Source organism: Phalaenopsis equestris, unplaced genomic scaffold (assembly GCF_001263595.1).
Source record: "Phalaenopsis equestris unplaced genomic scaffold, ASM126359v1 Scaffold206200, whole genome shotgun sequence".
Taxonomy (NCBI): Eukaryota; Viridiplantae; Streptophyta; class Magnoliopsida; order Asparagales; family Orchidaceae; genus Phalaenopsis; species Phalaenopsis equestris.
Window position 1 is genome coordinate 702,625 of NW_018225623.1, and position 19,121 is coordinate 721,745.

Consider the following 19,121-nt stretch of genomic DNA (forward strand, 5'->3'; position numbering starts at 1 on the left):
TCATCTATTGTATTGGGGATCTTTTGTTTATTTGGGTTTTGTGAGGGCATGTGCTCTCTATGGCTTATGAATGGGAACGAGTCTGTATTCACGGCGTTGGGTGGTGATAACTGTATCCTTCCGTTGTTGGTGATGACATCTTGGATCTCCTTTCTTCATCAATCTTTCGAAAGATAATTTTTATATATTCCAATTGATTGTGAAATTATGAAAATCTTGTATCTTGTAACTTTTATTTGATCAGTAAATCCTGTCCTTCTATGTTTTTTTTTTCCCAGATTACTTTCATGGCTGTTCTTGTTGTATCTTCTCTAACCCCACATCTCTCATATCAGTCACCAAACTATTTACTAGAAAATCTACTAATCTTGTCCATGTAGGCATTCTGAATAATGATATTGTGTCCACATTAATGTTAGAAATCAGAAGCAACATTTGCAATAGTTTGAAAAAGTTTATTATGATGAATCAAGGAAAAAAAAACTTAAAATAATACAACAAGAAATTGAAAATAAAGAGAACAAATAATAAAAGATCTTTGAAAAAGATAACAACAGAAACTAGAAAAGCTTCACAGTGGCAAGCTGAAAAATACACAAAAAGGAGAGAATTATAGGAGTATCTATAGAATCAATATCTGTAGCATTTCTTAATCACTTATCAAATTTAATACTCCAGTTCAGATGAAGTTGTAGGGATCACCTTTAAGAAAGTTTTCATGCTACGAACCTCATGTCAGCTAAATGAGGTCCTCGAGTTAAGTTTAAGGTGGCATTAAGGACATCATAGGTATCAAAACAATTCTAGAGAATAATCAAAATGAGGACTTAAATGTAGCACCATTCAACCTCAGTGACCTAAATGTAGTGTTTTTAAAATGTGGACCAAAGCCAAGTGGGATGTATATCATATGGACCTGCATGTAATTTACCCTACAAAGAAAGCTAAATGAACACACTAAGTTCACTCTCCAGAAATTCATAAAATGAAAAACAAGAATAATTCTGATATACCTAAATAGCAAAAATTCTTCAATAAAGTCCTAAATAGCAAGATGATGAAACAGACTAGCTTGAATAATATGAGGAAAACATTCCCAGGGCATAGTTAACACACCAAAGTTTATGTACCGCTCCTCAACTAAAGTCCATAAGAACCACATAATGGCCAATAGGTTATGCATAGCACATATCACAAAGTTTATTAATGGGAAATAAATATGCTTCGCACATGATAAATTACTATGATGATCTTCCTAGATATTTGCTATGAATAGCAGTCATAAATGTTCTGTACAGTACAAATCAGATATGATCAAGATAGATGAACTTCAACGAGAGGACTAAAACCAAGTAAAACTATGTGCCAGGTTGGACTTAAAATACTAATAATAAAATATCATACTACCATCAAACCAAATGCAAAATTTTACAGGGTTAATTTTTTTTAGTTAAGTTATAACGAACCGTGGAAGAAACTCGGTAACAATACAAAGACGTTCTGGAGTCAAAACAGCACCCATGAACAGAAGTGTATTTGGATGTCGTAGTTTCTTCATAAGTGATACCTACACAACAACAAAAAAAAAGTATTATCTAACTTATAGAAGAAATGCAAGTGCCCTATGCAAAAAAAAATATTCCAGTTAGTATAACAAGGTCAAAATAGGAATTGGAAGAAAAAGTAATGCTAGGTCGTTCAATCAAGTCATTTAATTGAAGGAGTATCCTGTGAAGGTAATTCAAATTCTAATAAAATTAGACAATTGGTGAACTTAAAAAACTGAAAGATTGCCAAATGATTGTAAAAGCATTTTAATACCAATGGTTAAAAACGATGTTCAATGACAGTATTAACTATAGGGAAGTAAACCACAACAAAATCATTGGAGACATTAATGGAAAGTAGACCCCAAAAGAGCTAACATCAGATTGAAAAAAAAACATAAAATGATTTTATACCAAGAAGATATGTTATCAAAGTGATTATTGTGACAATAAAATAAAAATATTGAAACAGAGAAACGATATTCATTTGATCTTTTTTTAATCATTATCGAGAACTATGATGTTTTATATTCGGTTAGAAGAGTAGATATTTTAGATTCTACATGTCTTAATAAAGGCAGGATAAACCTAAAAATATTTGGGCATATTGTATAAAAAAATGATCTTAACTATTATGATTATATGAAAATATGACACTCAATAGGGCACAATGGAGAAAAAAGATTCATGTAGCCGACCCTACTTAGTGGGATAAAGGCTAGTTGTTGTATTGAAGACTACGATAATTGATTTGGCACATTACCAAAGAAAGGTGTGTGCAAACGTACACTAAAGTTATTAAAGATATGTATGATGGAGCATCGACTAGTATTAACAATTATGGAACAACAAAAAAAAAATTCAATTGCAGCAGAATTACTTAAGCATTAGTAAATCAATATTATCTAGACTATTATGGAGATGACTCAGGAGGTCCCACGCGGGATTCCACAATCATGATTATGTGAGTCGTCCCGCAAGTGGAACGAGTGGGATATAGGAAAATTCCATCCCGTATGGCTTGAGCGGAATTTTGCTACTTATTCACTGCAACAAGATCTTGTGGGGCCTATTTTTATTTATTTTAAATTATAATTAGAGTTATTTTGATAGGAATCTTATTTGCCCGTATTATTGACTTTTGCTTAGTTTATATTTGGAGACGTTTTGTCCTTTTATTGGAGTATCGTTTCCTTAAATTTCTATTGGGTAGTGTGTTTAAAACTTAATTGGGTCAATGTGGTGATCTCTCTAGGACATTCAAAGGCCTTCTTCGTCGCCAAACCTGCTGGCAAGTGCTATTTGACGGCAGCATCCTGTTGTTTCTCTATTGTTGGCTCGTTGTCTAATGTCGTGCACACCAGATTTCAGCTGAAATAATTACTCCTGCCTCGGTTAAACATCATACAACCCACCTTTCCATTTTTTGTGTTCTCCCACAACTCTAAGGGCTCGAGAATGATGTTATTTAATATTAGAACTCGACAAACCCTAAATTTTTAGAATTTATCTTTCTTTTTCCCAACCCAAAAAAAAAAAAAAAAAATCCCCATAACCTAACCTAATAGCTCCATAAAAAACTATTCTCACATCACCCACCTAGCCCAAAATTTAAACCAACCCCTTTTGTCAGTTGAAACTTTAATTGGAAGAATGAGAAATCAAGCCACCAATGAGTAATCCTCAACAAGGTATTCAACTTAATATGGATGATGTGTATTGAGTAATCCTCCAACTGTAACAAAGGCTTGACATCTTTGAAAGAAGACATTTTGGAGTATCAACTGTAACCACAACGATAACTCGCTAAATCAGAAGGAGGAAGCGTCCCTTCTACAAGAGAATTTTCAAAGATGAAGAACCAATACCTCGATGATTTAGCATGAACTATCAAAAGAGAAACCATAATTTTGGAGTTAAGATTGGCTTGTCAGATTTTAACAGGCAATTGGATTATAATGAATTCATTAAGTATGCGAGGAGAGGAATTTCCGCAAGGGTTTTATTTGGGCTAATCATCTAGGGTTGTTTTCTTGTTTTGGATTCCTACAATCCTCTTTTTGTCTTCTTGTTCCTAGTGGTCTCTAGGGATTGTGGAGAATCGATCTATGTCTCGAATTGTAGATCACCCATTATATCTTATTTGTTTTCTTGGAGATTAATCAAATTAGTCCCAATTTGGCTTTTCCCATAGATTTCTTGCAATTTGTTTGCTACTTTTAGCTCAGATTTGTTTTTGAAACTTGCTGTAAAATAAAACTAAAAAAAAATATCGGCCCTTAATACCCACGATTGAGAAGCTATTTATGATCCCACATTTCTGCAAGGTTCCGCGATACCGTGGAAATGTGGCATCACATCCGCATCAGAGGAAAGTAGACCTCTTAACAAATAAATAAGAATGACAGGTATATAAAAGAGAGCAAGAGTGTAAAATATCTATCATATGCGCACGAGTAACTCAGTGTCTTCCAGAAGGACCTTTATTCAGGCTCCTACTTGTCCTATTAATAAATCCATCAACCATAATGAAGTATCAAATCGACTTTCATCACCACGTAAAAGCCTTATCCCAACAATATGAGTTTGCTTCATTCCTTCTTTGTCATTCTTTCCACTCAAGTTCATGTAGTTTTTAGCACCTTTTTTTTTTTTGCAAAAATAACTATATTTTCTTTGGCTCTTTCTCTTTCCCCTTGACATTAGTTCCATCTCCTCCATCAATGCGCTCAATTCTAGTCTCACATATACCAGACATTCTCACGTAAGCAAAAGAAAAGAACGCTTAAGTAATGATCAGCACCGATGATTAAACTATTAGCTCTTTATTATCTTGTATTGCCCTTCGCTGAAGTTTTCCCACAAATTTTATCTTGTCATTAAAACAATTTATAAGAGTTCACCAGAAGTTTGACACTCTAACAGAAAGCCAAGTCACCCAAACATGCAAAGAATTGGTTATAGCTAGCTGAATTTAGAAGGGATTAAAAAAACAAAATTAAACTGCAAAAAAAAAAAAATCCCAGATCTAAAGTTGTGACAGTTTGGGAAATAGATTAAGGGTATGTTTGGGGGCTCGACTGGATAGCTTCGCGGCACCCCACAGCGGACGTCTTCTATTTGGGGGCGCGGGAGGAGAAATTCGCAGCGAAAGTAGGGGAAATTTTCGCGAAAAACAGGCCATGGGATTCAGCATGCGGCCCGCATTCCGCAATCCGATTTTTACCCAGTTTCTCTTCGATCGAAGGTCTTGTTCGTTCGAGTTGTTACGTGAAATGAAGCTTTGCTCCTTCCCCCCTCCTTCTCTCACGTTCGTTCGTTGGTGGCAGTTCAGCTCATTCGTTCTTCTTCCCTTATATTCCCGTCGAAAGAAAGTCCATCGGTCTCCTTCTTATTCCATCCTCTCCCTCGAAGGTATCGAAGAAGGAGAAAAAACTGTTTTTTTTTCTCTCTCCCCCGCCTGCCATCTCACGGATCCTACGCAGCTCCGCCTGCCATCTCCCTCGAAGGTATGGGAGTGGTTTGCATCATTAATTTCAATTTAATTATGATAGGTGGAAGTCGGAATTACGGTTCTTCAAGGTTTTCAGAGAAATCCGCTGCTTTAAGCTAAACTATAATGAATTTGAATTTTATCAAAATATTCCTTTTTGTTGTTTCTATCTTTTTTCTTTTTTGCTTTGTGGGAAAGTTGTGATGGAGGTGGGATTAGATCCCAGAAACTTCACAAAAAACTTCCAAAATCTTTACCAGCTATATTGGATTGCTAAAATATATATTTTATGCAAGCAATTAGGAATGAGTTCAGCTACAGTTTGCCAAAATATATGAAAAATGCATTAGATTTAATACTTTTCATTTTAGGTGAAGTCTCAACCCATTCAATTTAAATTTTTTTTAAAGCTTAATGAAGAATGTCTAAATTCGCCTTCAAAAAACCCCACCAACAATAGAACCAAGTTTGTAGTTTCTTACCAATGGCTTCTTTAGTGATGATGATGCATAAGGGTAATTTTTTCAAATGGTTTGAAAAGAACAAAATTTTCATGATGGCTTGGACATATGTCCAGTAGTTAACTGCAATTCTATATTGTCAATTTACAGTTACATAAATCATTTTATCTTGAAATTGTCTTAACCCACATTCCTTGTGTTGAATGATTTTTTGTACTATGCATTTATTGTACAAAATTGTATGTGTCCTCTCCTTTTTGATATGTTCAAAGGTGACACAATTAATTGAATCAAAATTTTCTCATAAGTCTCTGCCCTAAATTTCTTTGAGATAGAGCCCCTAGTAACTCAGTTAATATACAAAATGTTATATTTAATCCATTTTAATAATATAAACAGTTTCAGTTGCTATGACTTCTTTAAGGGATGATGTTGCTTTAGTTGAAAAAAAAAACTCTCCTTATGTTTTTACTTGAAATTCTTTTAAAGTCTTGCGCGTATTAAACAAAATCTATTCCCTTTGGTAATCTATTTACTAACCTTGATGTTGTTAATTTTGATCTGATGCTTGAGAGAAGTTAATGATTTATTTTTAAGGACTTTAATTATAAGTGTGGTAGTTCTAATGCCTTTGCATATATTTTGGCAAACTGTTGCAGGTTCATTCTGAACCCATAAAAGTTGAATTCACTCTCTTCATATATGTTTGAAAAGTTATTTGCTCACATTCTCATTTGTTGGCCCAATCATGGATAAGATCATCAACGCTTGCTCTGATTACCTGCAAGATCAATATAGATGGCAGACGGGCATGAAGGAGGAGCTCGAAAGGCTGCGAGAAAACCACCCTAAGATCCAAGCTGTCGTCTCTGCTTCCACCCAAGCACAGATCAGAGGCCGAAACCCAGCACTCAACAAATGGATATGGCAGCTACGAGATGCCATCGATGAGGCAGATGATGTTCTTGATGACTTTGAGTACGTGAAGCTTGAAGAACAGCTTACCAGAATCAAGAAGCAGCAAAAGGTGTGTTCCACCATGAGCTCTTCAAAGAAAACTGGCAAACGTGCTCTCAAGATGGATCCCAATTTGAAGAGACTGGAGAAGGTTGTGAAGAAACTTGATAATGTTTCAGCTGAGTTCAGCACTTTCCTTCATCTCATCAAAAACACAGAGCAGGAACAACAGGAGTTGGAGCTTCAGTTGTGCAAAGATCGTGAAACAAGATGCTTGCCTAAAAAAGATCTCCTCGGTCGAGGCGAGGAGTAGGAATTTGTGGTGTATTCCAACAAGATCATCAGTTTGATAAAGATAATTTAGTCCGAATGTGGATGGCATCAGGTTTCAATCAGGAATCTTCTATTGAAAGAGAGACTTTGGAAGATATTGGAGGAAGGTATTTTGATGTTTTGGTCAGAAAATCTTCTTTGATGAGTTTCAATATTATGAGAGAATATATTATAAGATGCATGATTTATTACATGAATTGGCACAATCTATTTCTTCCGAGGAATGTTTCGGATTTGTGGGAGATAATTTGATGATGATTTGTTTTAACTCACATTGCATGTAAAATATAATATGATTTTAAAGGACTTTAAAGAACCATATTAAATTCTATTCACAACCAACCGAATGATGAGATATAATAAATTCAGCATTTCTTAAACATGTTTTCTAACTTCAAACAATCAAATGAGCACTAGTTCAATTGGAATGTTAAGCCTGAAACTTCAGTTCTTTTTTGGGTCTCTCTTTCTCTCTCAACAAAAGACTACACAATCAATCAAATGTCATTCATTGAGAAGATCTCATAAGCCTGACAAGCTAACATCAAAATAAGCAAAAGCTAAGCAGGGTGTGGCTGACCACCTAGTAAAGCTCCCTAGAGTTCTTTCATCATGGAAGGAGCTTAATTGTCACATTTAAAAACCTAATTGGGGAAATCGTGTATGAGAACCTCCTCGGCTAGCCATACAAAGACGGAAAATTTTAGTTACAAACATGTGGAAATACGAAAGGAAGGGAAAAATAAAGTAAGGAAAGTCGTTTGCAATGTGTTTGAAATCAAGCGTGATACTAATTTTCTTTATTACTGGCTTGGGAATTGCAATCTTGCTATTTTACATGTTTTAATTCCATTTTTTCCAGTTCTCCTTGCTGCATTATACACAATCAATCCCATTACAATATTTAGATATTACAATCTCCATTTGGTAGCTTGAAACTGTTGAGAATATGTTGGAAGCAGTGAATTCTGCCTTCTTCAGTTTGTAACAGTGGTTTCTTGATGTGATGCTAAAGGTTTAAGTGTTATGTATGTAAATATGAAAGTTTAGGTGTTAAATCTGTAAATGTATAAGAATTGTGTGTTATGTATGTAAATGCACCTTTATTATCTTATTTAAAATGAATTAATCATCATTCTCATGAAGACGAACGGTTTATTGTACAGTAATCATCATTCTCGTGTAGACTTTCAAAGTAATAACTGATTTCCAACAACATTCAAGCTAATAATGAATTCCAATAAATTCATAATTATTTTGAACATATTTTTAAAATTTAAAATAAATTAATCATTATTTTGAATTTCTGCTTCATAATTATTAAATAAATGAGTGTCACAGTTATGTTACAAACAAATTTACTGAACATTGGCAGAACAGTAAATTTTCCAGAAACAGTTGTCCCATAACTGTTTTCATGCAGCTGCAACAAACAGGTAGCCAGCTTCCCTGCAGCAATTTCCTGGGACTGCTACGCCAAACAAAGCCTAAGGAGAAGTTTGTCAAGAAATAACAAGAGTGCGTGGCTTATTTCAATATGTAAGCTGCATGAAATTTTCAAATTGTAAGAATGCGCAAGATATCAGCGTGAAAAAGATAAAATAAGGTCATTCCCTTAATATATCAATATTCTGGATTATAGCATTCGTAACAAAATATGTTTGAGGGAATTGAGTTCCTCGCAATGGATAGTAGTGTAGGACCATAACCAACTAGCCTAACCTATGAGCTCAACGCATAACAGAATAGTTTGCAAACTGGAAAGGCCAATCAGAGTTACCTCTTGCCTGAATGAAAATATCACTTCCTCTGAATATTCTTGCTTAGAGAATACCTTCACTGCAACATCCTGAAAAAAAAGCCAGAAATATTTTGCGCCCTTACAAAGCATTTAAACCAATCCTACCAAAATCTTACAACGACACTAAAATTAGCCTCAGATTATATTGTAGCAAACATATTACACGAACATGTATGACAGATACGACGACACAGCACAGCATTAATATGAGTGTCGCAATATATAAAATCTGGAAAGCTATAAAACAGAACTAGTGTGTGTGCACACTCGCGTGGGTATAGAGAGGGAGAGGGGAGGAGGAGGGAGGGAGGGAAAAAGAAGGGAGGAATGTACTTCGATTTTTTTTTTCTCCTACCACTTTATAGCATATTGAACAGAAGGACACACCAGTAATCTTCATTAATGATACAATTTTTTTTTTTATGAAAAACTTTATTCAATTTTCATAATATTTAATCACTCATCAATCATGTGATAAAATAAGAATGATTCAATGGCATATATAAGCCGATCTAAAATTAAAATTTTAATCATATATTTTCATGATAAAAAACACAAAAAGACCTTCAAAAAATCATCTACAACAAACATTTAGAAGATTCTACCAAGAAAAATCACAAAATTCTTCTTATGTATTGAGAAAGTTTTGATAATTCAAGTCAATTATCATATAATGTTAAAAGTACTTCACTTCCTCTAGAGTGAAATATTTTACAAAGAATCAATATTTTTCTTTCTAATAATCAGAAGTCATAACAATGAATCTCCAAGAATGGATTTCCTCGAAAATGCACCATTCAAAATGATTCAAATAGTGGGAACTAGGAAGGCATAATGTGAAGCCAGATTTAATTAAAAAAAAAACAAGCAGATCTGATTGGTTTTACTAGAAAATAGAAAGAAACATAACCAGGATCATAAAACTGGAAATAAGCCATTACCTGCTAGACGGTTCTGACTTCCCGCCTTATGCATAAGCACAAATTAGAACAACGCCAAGAACTCCACCCAAATCACGTGTCGACCCTTCAATTTTCTCTGGTTGTTCAAGAATTTCAAGGCTTCATGATCTGTGAATGGCGTGAACTCACTTGTCAGCAGGTAATAGCTCTAATGCTTGAGAGCTCTCACAATGACGTAAAACTCCTTGTCGTACGTAGAGTATTTCCTCCTCGAATCATTCAACTTTTCACTGAAAAAGGCTACAGGGTGACCTCCCTGCTCAACACTGATCTTATCCGCACGTCGGATGCATCACATTCCACCTCGAATAGTTGGTTGAAGTCTAGTAGTGCTAAGACTTCGCCTGGGTCACTTTTTCCTTCAGTGCATTGAAATTGTTTTAAGTTGCCTCTGTTCATTGGAATTTATCTCCCTACAGAAGATCCGTTAGAGGGATGGCGATTTTATTGAAGCTCTTGATGAATCACCTATAAACTAATGCTAGCCCCATAAATTCCCTCAGCTCGTTGAACATTTATGGGACAATTTAGCTCACAATGGCCTCAATTTTCGTCGGCTCTATCTGAATGCCTGGACTAGATACGAAGTAACCCAAGAAACATATTTGGTCTGTCTGGAAGTGGCACTTCTTTGGATGGGCATATAGTTTCTCTAGACGCAAAACTTCGAACACCTCCCTTGGGTGCTTTAAGTGTTCCTCCTCTGATCGGCTGCATACTAGAATGTCTTCAAAGTAGACCACCAAAAATATCCCAATGTAAGCTCGGAATATTTGATTAATCAACCTCAACAAAAGTGTTGGGCAAATTTGAAAATAGTTTACTCATATAAATCATCTCATTTCTTGAACACGGTCTTCCACTCGTTCATGATCTCATCTGGAACTGGTGATACCCACTACGTAAATCGATCTTGGAAAAGATGGTGGTTTATTGTAACAAGTCCAAGAGATCGTCCAGGCATTGAATGGGAAACCAGTACTTGATGGTGATCTTGTTGATGGTCCTATTGTCAATGTACATCCGCCAAAAACCATCTTGAGTACCATTAGGGCGAGGACGACACACGGACTTGTGCTCTCTATGACCAACCCTCTTGCTGAGATCTTGTACCTATCGTTACAACTCCCCGTACTCCGCATGTCTCATTTTGTAAGTGGGTCATTTCGACAATACTAATCCTGGCATGAGATATATGATATGTTGAATGTCCCTAACTGACGACCTCTGGATGACTGTCGGTCATCACATCCTGGAAGTCTTGTAGTAGTGGTTGTAGTGACGCTGATATTTCACTCTCCTCAGTTCCCTCTAGTAGGACAACTGCCACTATCACTGAAGCATCTCGAACTGGCACCATGAAGACAGCCCTTGGAACTAAGACTTCATCTGTGTCGTCCACACCTCTCATCCTTGGCCGGTAATAGCAAGATGTGTTTCCCATCCCTTTTGAAAGAGTAAGTATTAGTCATTGTGGTGAGTCTTGTAGTCGAGCTGTCAAAGATTCCCCAACAGAATATGACAGGAGTTCATTAGAACTACATCGCACCACACTTGCTCCTGCAACTGATCCCTAATTAAAAATTTGACTAAGTACTGTTGATTCCCACGTATGTCGTTTCCTTTCTACAATAAGGTAAGGGAGTAAGACTGGAGATGTTTCTGCAAGGCCACTCACAATTTCTTTACCATCAACATGGACACCACATTTTCACAACTCCCACAATTAATGATCAAAATGCCAACCTTGCCCTTTAACGTACACTTGGTGTGAAAGATAATGTGTCTTAACCATGGTTGATCTCGCTCCAGCTCTGATTAAAGAAATCTCCGTATAGCTAACAATTCTCCCTCATCCCCTGAAACTGAAATTCTTCCTCTGGACTGTCCTCTGAATCCTCGTCCTCCAACTCCAAGACGACGCCCTGATCTGTGAATGTGACAACTCGGCTTGTGGAACAACTAGAGGCTATGTGTCCATAGACGTGACACTTGAAACACCTAACAAGTACCATACTTAAAAGCTACGCTTTTCTGGCTTCTTTTTACTCGGATCAGTCTTGTCATTCCCATATCCTGTCTTGATAACTCCTCCCGAGGTACATTTATCTATCGCGATAGTTGTAGGTGACTTGATTGAGAACTTTTGCCAGAATGATGATTGCTACTTGCTTTATTTTTAATTTTGACATTCAAGGATAATTGTACAACATTGAATGCTCGGCTGTAACTGGTCTAACTAAGTTGTGAACTCCTCCACTGAAAAGTCTATTGCATGTGGTGGAGTCTCAAAAGTATGTTCTGGCGGTAATAAAGTTTAGATATCTTTGCATTATTTTCTTCACTTTTCTCACTTATCTTCTCTTTTCTTGTCTCTACAAGTTCTCCCATCACAAAAAGGAGCTCTTTTTTGATTTGATAGTTGTTAATTTTTGTCGCTTATCCTCTGACACCTCTTTTTATTCGAAATATTTGCTCAAAAGATTGCAACCACTCAATAAATTCATATGGGTCCGTAATCCCATCAAACTCTAGTGGATCCATTTTTATATCAAATTCAATGTGCATTCCATATGTGGGCTCCTCTCTCAGCCTTCCCCGATATTGAACTTCAAAGCGATGTGGTCACTATTCCTCGTCATTAATGACTTCCCAATGAAATGAATTTAGATTCTAGTCCCTATCTCCCATTCAACTCTCTAGATCATGGTCGAGAGTAATCTCTCCTTAGGTTCCATCACCAATTTTCACAAGCCTTTGTTGAAGCCGGCGGATCTTCCTCTACATCTCTTTCAGTGTAGTTTCCGTCATATATCTCCATAGTGGCATGATTAGAGTTTGGGTTTGGAAGGGAGGGTTAAGGGCAGAAAAGAAAAAAAATAATTATTGGTGGAGGGGTAAGACGAGTGCTAGGAAACTCTACGATATGACTAGAGTTAGGTTAGCTACGATACTAAATGATATCAAATTTAATAAAAAAAAAATAAGTTGATTATTATTACAGGAAAATAGAAAGAAACATAAAAATATTATAAAACTGAAAATAAACTGACATGAATACTAGTGGGACTTTAGGGGGAGGGAAAATGTGATGATCTCCGGCTGGATAACTGGTGTGAGGTGGTTTGGAGAGGCGATGGCAGCAGTTGGGTGAATGGTAGGTAGGCAGCATCAATATAAGCACTCGCAAATTGGGGTGGCAGCATGGAGGTAGCTAGAGGTGGGTTGGCGACGAAGAAGGTGCAGGAAGGCTTAAGGGGTGGCAGCTATAGGGTTGTTGGAAGGTTGTTTGGCGGTAGAAGATGTACAGGAAGGCAAAAAGGGCAGCAACGATGAGGAGCAAGTGAATGAGGTGGCAGTTGGCGAGAGTACGCAAGGTTGAGCAGCACAGAGAGGGGTCTAGTGAACTTAGCAGCGATGGGAGGGGGTCTGGAGATCTGAGTGGCAACAGGAAGGGCGTTGGTGAGCTTAGTGGCAAAAAGAATGGAGTTGGAAAGATTAACGGGTCTAGCAATCTGAGCGGCAACAGGAAGTGCACTGGCAAGCTTAGCGGCAACATGGAGGGAGATGGCGAGCTTAACAAATACAAGAAGGTCGTTAGACAGCGTAAGATTGATGAGATAACCATCACCTCGGAGCAGGATACAGTCGAAGCATCACCCATCCTCGAATACAACCTTAATCAGGGAGAATATGGTTGGCAGAAAGAGCTCTGAAAATTAGGAACACAAAGCTGAACCCTAAGGTCCTCAAAACAACACATATAGGCCAACGGGAGAGAAAAATGAAATAGAAGGGAGGACATGGGCAGTAGTTCACGCCCCTTGAATTGTTGAGCAGCGAGTCTTCAACTAAACCGGTTGGCCTGGATGGTTCAACAAGCTAAGCCCCGCGTCATAATGATCTCTAATTTTTATTTATTGCACCCAACTAGCCTAGTCCTAGGGTATGAGTGACTACTTCTTGATTCCTTTTCATTAAGCAAATATTCTGCTTTTATTGGATTCTTACAACATGTGCTTCTAAAAGATCCCATCCCCCCCACCCCCACCCCCTCTATCTTGCTCAATTAAATATTTATATATGTACATCAACAAACATTATATTAAAATGTGGAAACATATTCCAACGATTTTATTCAGTAGAATTAAAACAAAAGGATGGTTACAAATCAAATTCCATGCAAGGAGCTGGTGAATAATTAGTTTAAAAGCCATAAGCCGGACTCAAACTTGAAGCCACTACCTTAAGAACTAGGAAGCATATCACTTGGTTATAGTAAGATAAAACTATGCTATTGTACTGCAAAATCTTACTCTGCTTATCATCATAATTATTTCCGCTCACTGCTCTTTTGAAATATCTTTTCACTTGGCCATTGGCGTAGATCAAAGATATAAGATCATTACAAGAGAAACATTAGAATGATAAACAAAAAAAAAGATATGCTTTGGGGTAGAATAACATGTTTTAAGTCTACTTTGTGTCCAATCCACATTTCCACATGTCCACAAGGCATCTAAAAAGTGTTGAAAATTATTTGTGATAAAATTAAAAATGAGAGAAACCAAACAAACTGTTTGACATGTGTCAAAAAGTAATCACAGGTCCAAATGAGATGCAATGTTTGATGCAAAACACTTCAGTTCTCAAGAAGTGCGTGTTTCGCAGTGTTTAACAAAAATAAAATTTTGAAGATATCTTGCATTATAAACTTATAATATGAAGTAAACTAAATTAAAATTTTAGACGTGTGCCCTCAAATAACCGGAACTCCGAATGGGATGCAGTTTTGACATGAAACTCATAAAACTGTGTAAGCTTCATATTGTAATGTAATATCTTGCATTATAACTTATACAATTTTTTAAATGGGGCATTTGACAGCAAGTCAAATCCTTTTCATTTCAGTGTGTTTTCCAAAAAAGAGTGGTTAGAAGAGAGAGCAGTCAAGGAGACAGATTCGGGAAAGAAGGTCAATCTAAATAAAAAGTTTAATGGAATAAAATGGTGTCGTGGGTACCAGTTAGCTTAACAGGAAAAAAAAACAAAAAATAGAATTTGTTGCCAAGATCGTGAGATCAATTCCCCCCTACATCAAATTTATGCTTCAGCACCCAACATTCTCAAAAGAAAGTAAGAATTATGTCAGGTGAACAACTAAGAAAAACCCACAAAGAAAAAAGCTGAAAGAAATCATTACTTGCTCACAATCTATAAAAAGCTAAGATAGCTCAAATGACAGGCCAAGAATTTCACCAAATTAAAATATTCAGTTCACCCTCGGCTTCAAAGAAACATGAATATTATATTAAACATATTTGATAACTCTAGAAATCACTAGTTAATTGTGCTATTAGTAAAATCTCAGCAATAAAATATGATAGCAATGAGGATATCATCTGATGTTGTAGACTTAATAAATGAGCAGTACTTAAAATGGAAAGTTAAACAGATAAACAAGATCATCACGAGATAGATTTATTATTAAAATTTTATTTAGAAAAAGATATGAGATGAACATACCGAGCCATACCAAAGAGCATGATATACAGTTCCACAGGAACCTGTTCAACAAAAAAAATAAAAAATTAAAAAAAAAGAGAAAAGAGGCTGCAAATGAGTCAAATAAGAATGTTGAGCATTTGGAAAAATCTGTAGCAGCAAAGTTCACCAAAAGTTAAAAAAAATGCATTTAGTCATTCAATAATATACTTCACTTCAAAATTAAAGCAATAAAAATATTTACATGGTCGAAGGACCATTTAACGTAGTGATATAAGTCTGTTAACAACTGACTTTTACCCATGCAAGTAGAGCTGAAAAAAACTCTTTGTTCTCAAACAACTCGTGTTTGGCTCAATAAATAACTCGTCTTTGATTCATTAATTAAGCAAAGGAGGCGAACACGAACAAATTTTTTTTGCCTCAATTTATAAACAAGTCAAACACGAATAAAGACTTGTTCGTCCGTCTTTAGTTCGTTTTGGCTCCAAATAACTAAATAATTAATAATTAATATTTATTTATAACTTTTTTATATATGTATTAAAAAAATACTAAATTTGATTATAGAAAAAAATATATAAGTTTAGGTGTTAGATATGTAAATAAGAGGATTTGGGTGGTATCATACGTAAAGTGTTAGATATGTAAACCGATTGGTCACTTTCTTACCACTGTTTTTTATGTAAATGGGTCTAAAAGGCTAATTTGGGTGGTATGTGGGTAAAGTGTTAGAAAAGTAAATATGAATCATATGATTATAAAAAAAGCATCTCCTGCGGGATGGAGATAACGTGCAAGGAGACATGGACCACGCTATGGGAAGGAAGGAACGGCAGGGATCTTTAATCCCACATACGGAGTATGGCAAATTCCTTGTGAGAAAAAACTTTATAAAAGAGGAAGGAAAGGAATTTTCTATCATGAAAACTGAACAGTGCGGATGTGTGGCATCTGAACCGTGTTTAGTGACATGTTTTTTTTTATTTTCATGATACCAACTTAATTAATCATATATTTTGGAACTGAGTGAACTAAATTTAAGTTGAGCACGAGCTCAATTCCAACAAATAAGTTGAAATCAGGTCTAACAAAAACAAATTATTAACAAGATATTTCAAACATGAGCAGAACACAAACAAAAAAAAAATTAACGAGCAGAACACGAACACACATCAGATTCGCTCAAGCTCAACTCGTTCACATGCGTACATGCAAGTGAGCATTATATATAGTAAAGTGAGTTTTCAAAAAAATAAGAAAAATGCTGAGTTGTAGCAAAAATTGCCCTACAAATTCATATTGATTTGTTGAAAGGTTTCTAGTAGACTAAAACCATCATTCTCTAGCTATTTCAGTTCACCTATTGTCTAATGATTACAACTTTTAGTCTAATCTTAAGGTGTTTCAACAAACTAATGATGTTGTAAGGTGTTCCAACAAACTAATGATAAAGGTCATATGCTGATCAAATAAGTGCAACACTTTGCCCAATAGGAGGTAATTATACCTGCATTTCATTAAGCTACAGTTTCTGTTGCTATAACTAAAGCAAACAATGCAACTCCAAAATCAAGTATCATACAATGGCTTTCATGCATAAGCCAAAAAAAATAATTAAATATACAAAAACAAAGACAATTGCTACTAAATTACATTCATGGGTTGTAATTGATTCGTTATTATTTCAAAGGCAATATTAATAAGATGGCCAATTTTCAAGTGCTTGCTATTAAACTCAGGGTTTGCTTGAGTGTTAAGATAAGGATTGTCATTCTACAAAAATTGATCAGCAGTTTAAAACTTCCTTCTTCTTTTTTTCTCTTTATTTTGGATGTAATTTTGAATTGAGTTTGTTCTATTAATGCTAGTACATCAATAATCATCATTATTAGCTTTATCCAAACTATTTGGCTTTGTCTTTATGAATTCTCCTTTTCATTTGTTCAAGTTGAGTGCTGTATGGGATGACAAATCTATTCTTTTCAAATTATATTGAATAACCTCAATCAATGTTATCTTAGTTCTATCCTTTCCCCTATTTAAATCCCTAATACAAATTTATCCATCATCTAACGAGTACAATTACTGCATTTCATTGTACACATCTAAATCTATTTTAGATTACATTATCATCAATATATATCACTCACACCAACATAAAATTAATTTGTTGCCTATTATGTCAATTTGGAATAAAGCATCATATCTAATGCTGTTCATTATTGTAAGAAAAATATAACAAAACATTATATTCAAGAAAGTAAAAATCAAAATAATTCCTTAATAGTTACTCTTTTGCAATCTCGACACAAAAAAAAAAAAAAATACAAAATTAAAATATGAACTGCCAAACTCTAAGCTAAGTTGCAATGACTAAAATCAATCTCGACACATGTTGAAATATACAAAATTAAAACTAAGCTAAGTTGCAATGACACAGCTAATATTGATAGTATCAACTACATAGAACCTATTCCTGGCATTCAAGCTGGAAAATAAAAGCACTGCCATCTAAAACTATATTAAAGTAAAAATATATCATTGCACTTGAGCATACTTTGCAAGATTAGGCTTTTATCACATCCCTTTTAAAAATATTATTAAAAAAAAGTTTACAAAAAAGGTCAATTGCATTTATATTGAAATTACTACCTACCTTGACCTATCTGTTCCCCAATTGTCAGGTCTTCCCACAAAATCTCATAATCTAAGCAATCCGTCTCCAAATCCAACTTTTTTTGGACACTACTACTTGTGCTTCCACTGCTGCTAATACTACTTGTACTATTAGCATTTAAAGGCGACCAGGATCCTGAAGCGTCATTATTTCCGGGCCCATTATTTTCCTCAGGCTTAACACCACACTCAGAGGCCTTTGCCTGACTTGTGTCACCGTCTTGATCATTTTGCAACCATGGCCAAGAAAATCTACTTTTGATATCATTACCATCATTCTCAGAACCCTTCCAAGGCCATGATATTCCCTTACTAGCAATCCACGCCTCAGCTTTTGAGCTTATGATTTTGTGCAGCCCAGCTTTTCCTTCATTCTCCTCACTACCAGCTTTAGATGTTTTACTAGGAGAACTTTCATCCACAGCTGCGGAAGAAGAAGCTCCAAAGGGAGAAGGTGCTACGTCTCCCCTAGGAGTGCTTGCACCGCTAGACATGGCATCATCCCGATGGTCTGACTGCAAAGCGTCGTGATCAGATTGCTGGCTATCTCCACTTCCACCTTCACGATCAGTGCTGCTTTCATTGGTTCTTATACGAGAACGAACTTTGTTGGTCACTTTTGAAGCCTGTGTATATGATTCTTAGGAAATCAAAAAAGACAGCATAGAATAAATCTAAAGGTAAAAGTAAGCTGGCTGTGAAAAAACACCCAAGTGCATCTTTTTTGGCAGGAAAATAATATTTTGTTAAAAAAACTCACCAAATTTGATATTTTTGATGCAATAGCAACTTGAAAAGGTTGTTGAGACTCTGAACCCCCTTTACTTGTGAAACTTTTCCTAGGATGATTAGGATTGTTAGAGCCAGCAGCCACAGGCTTTGAATAACTAGAGTAAACCACTTCCTGAAAGGATCTGGAATCACTGGAAACGCATATGATCCCAATCAAACTGCCTTCATCATCATAGAAGGGAGTGTTAGTGGTGATCGCTAAAAAACGCTCTCCCATTTTGTTTTTGACAGGAAACTTTCCTGTCCAGCTCTCCCCCATAGTTATTCTGTGTATTATGTTACCAGCAACGCAGAAGTCATGGGAATCAACAAGCAGCTCAACGGCGTCCTTACCAAGGGCTTCTGATGCAGAGTAACCATAAAGTCGCTCAGCAGATGGGTTCCTGTGTTAAAAGTGCAAAAGCTAAAATTACAATGAAATAATGTGATTCTGAAAAACATCTTGAAAGATTACAGGAAACAAAAGAGAAAAGTAAAACATCAAAATACAAATTTGCTATATGAATGAACGATAACTAGCATAGAAATAGAAAAGAAAATAGTGACAAAATAAAAAACAAATACATGGTAAAAAGTCCATAGGAATGCTAT

At 35.7% G+C, this 19,121-nt stretch overlaps 1 protein-coding gene across 1 annotated transcript in view; it reads right to left on the reverse strand.

Annotated features, from left to right (window-relative positions):
* The window catches only part of LOC110036411 (probable serine/threonine-protein kinase DDB_G0282963), a 39,281-nt gene that overhangs the window by 19,032 nt on the left and 1,128 nt on the right, over positions 1-19,121 (reverse strand). Inside the window, exons 2-6 of the mRNA XM_020740847.1 lie at positions 18,499-18,913; positions 17,719-18,364; positions 15,081-15,121; positions 8,572-8,640; positions 1,467-1,567 (exon numbers count right to left, since the gene is read on the reverse strand). Of these exons, the coding sequence (XP_020596506.1) occupies positions 1,467-1,567; positions 8,572-8,640; positions 15,081-15,121; positions 17,719-18,364; positions 18,499-18,913 (1,272 nt within the window). The remainder of the gene's footprint in view (positions 1-1,466; positions 1,568-8,571; positions 8,641-15,080; positions 15,122-17,718; positions 18,365-18,498; positions 18,914-19,121) is intronic.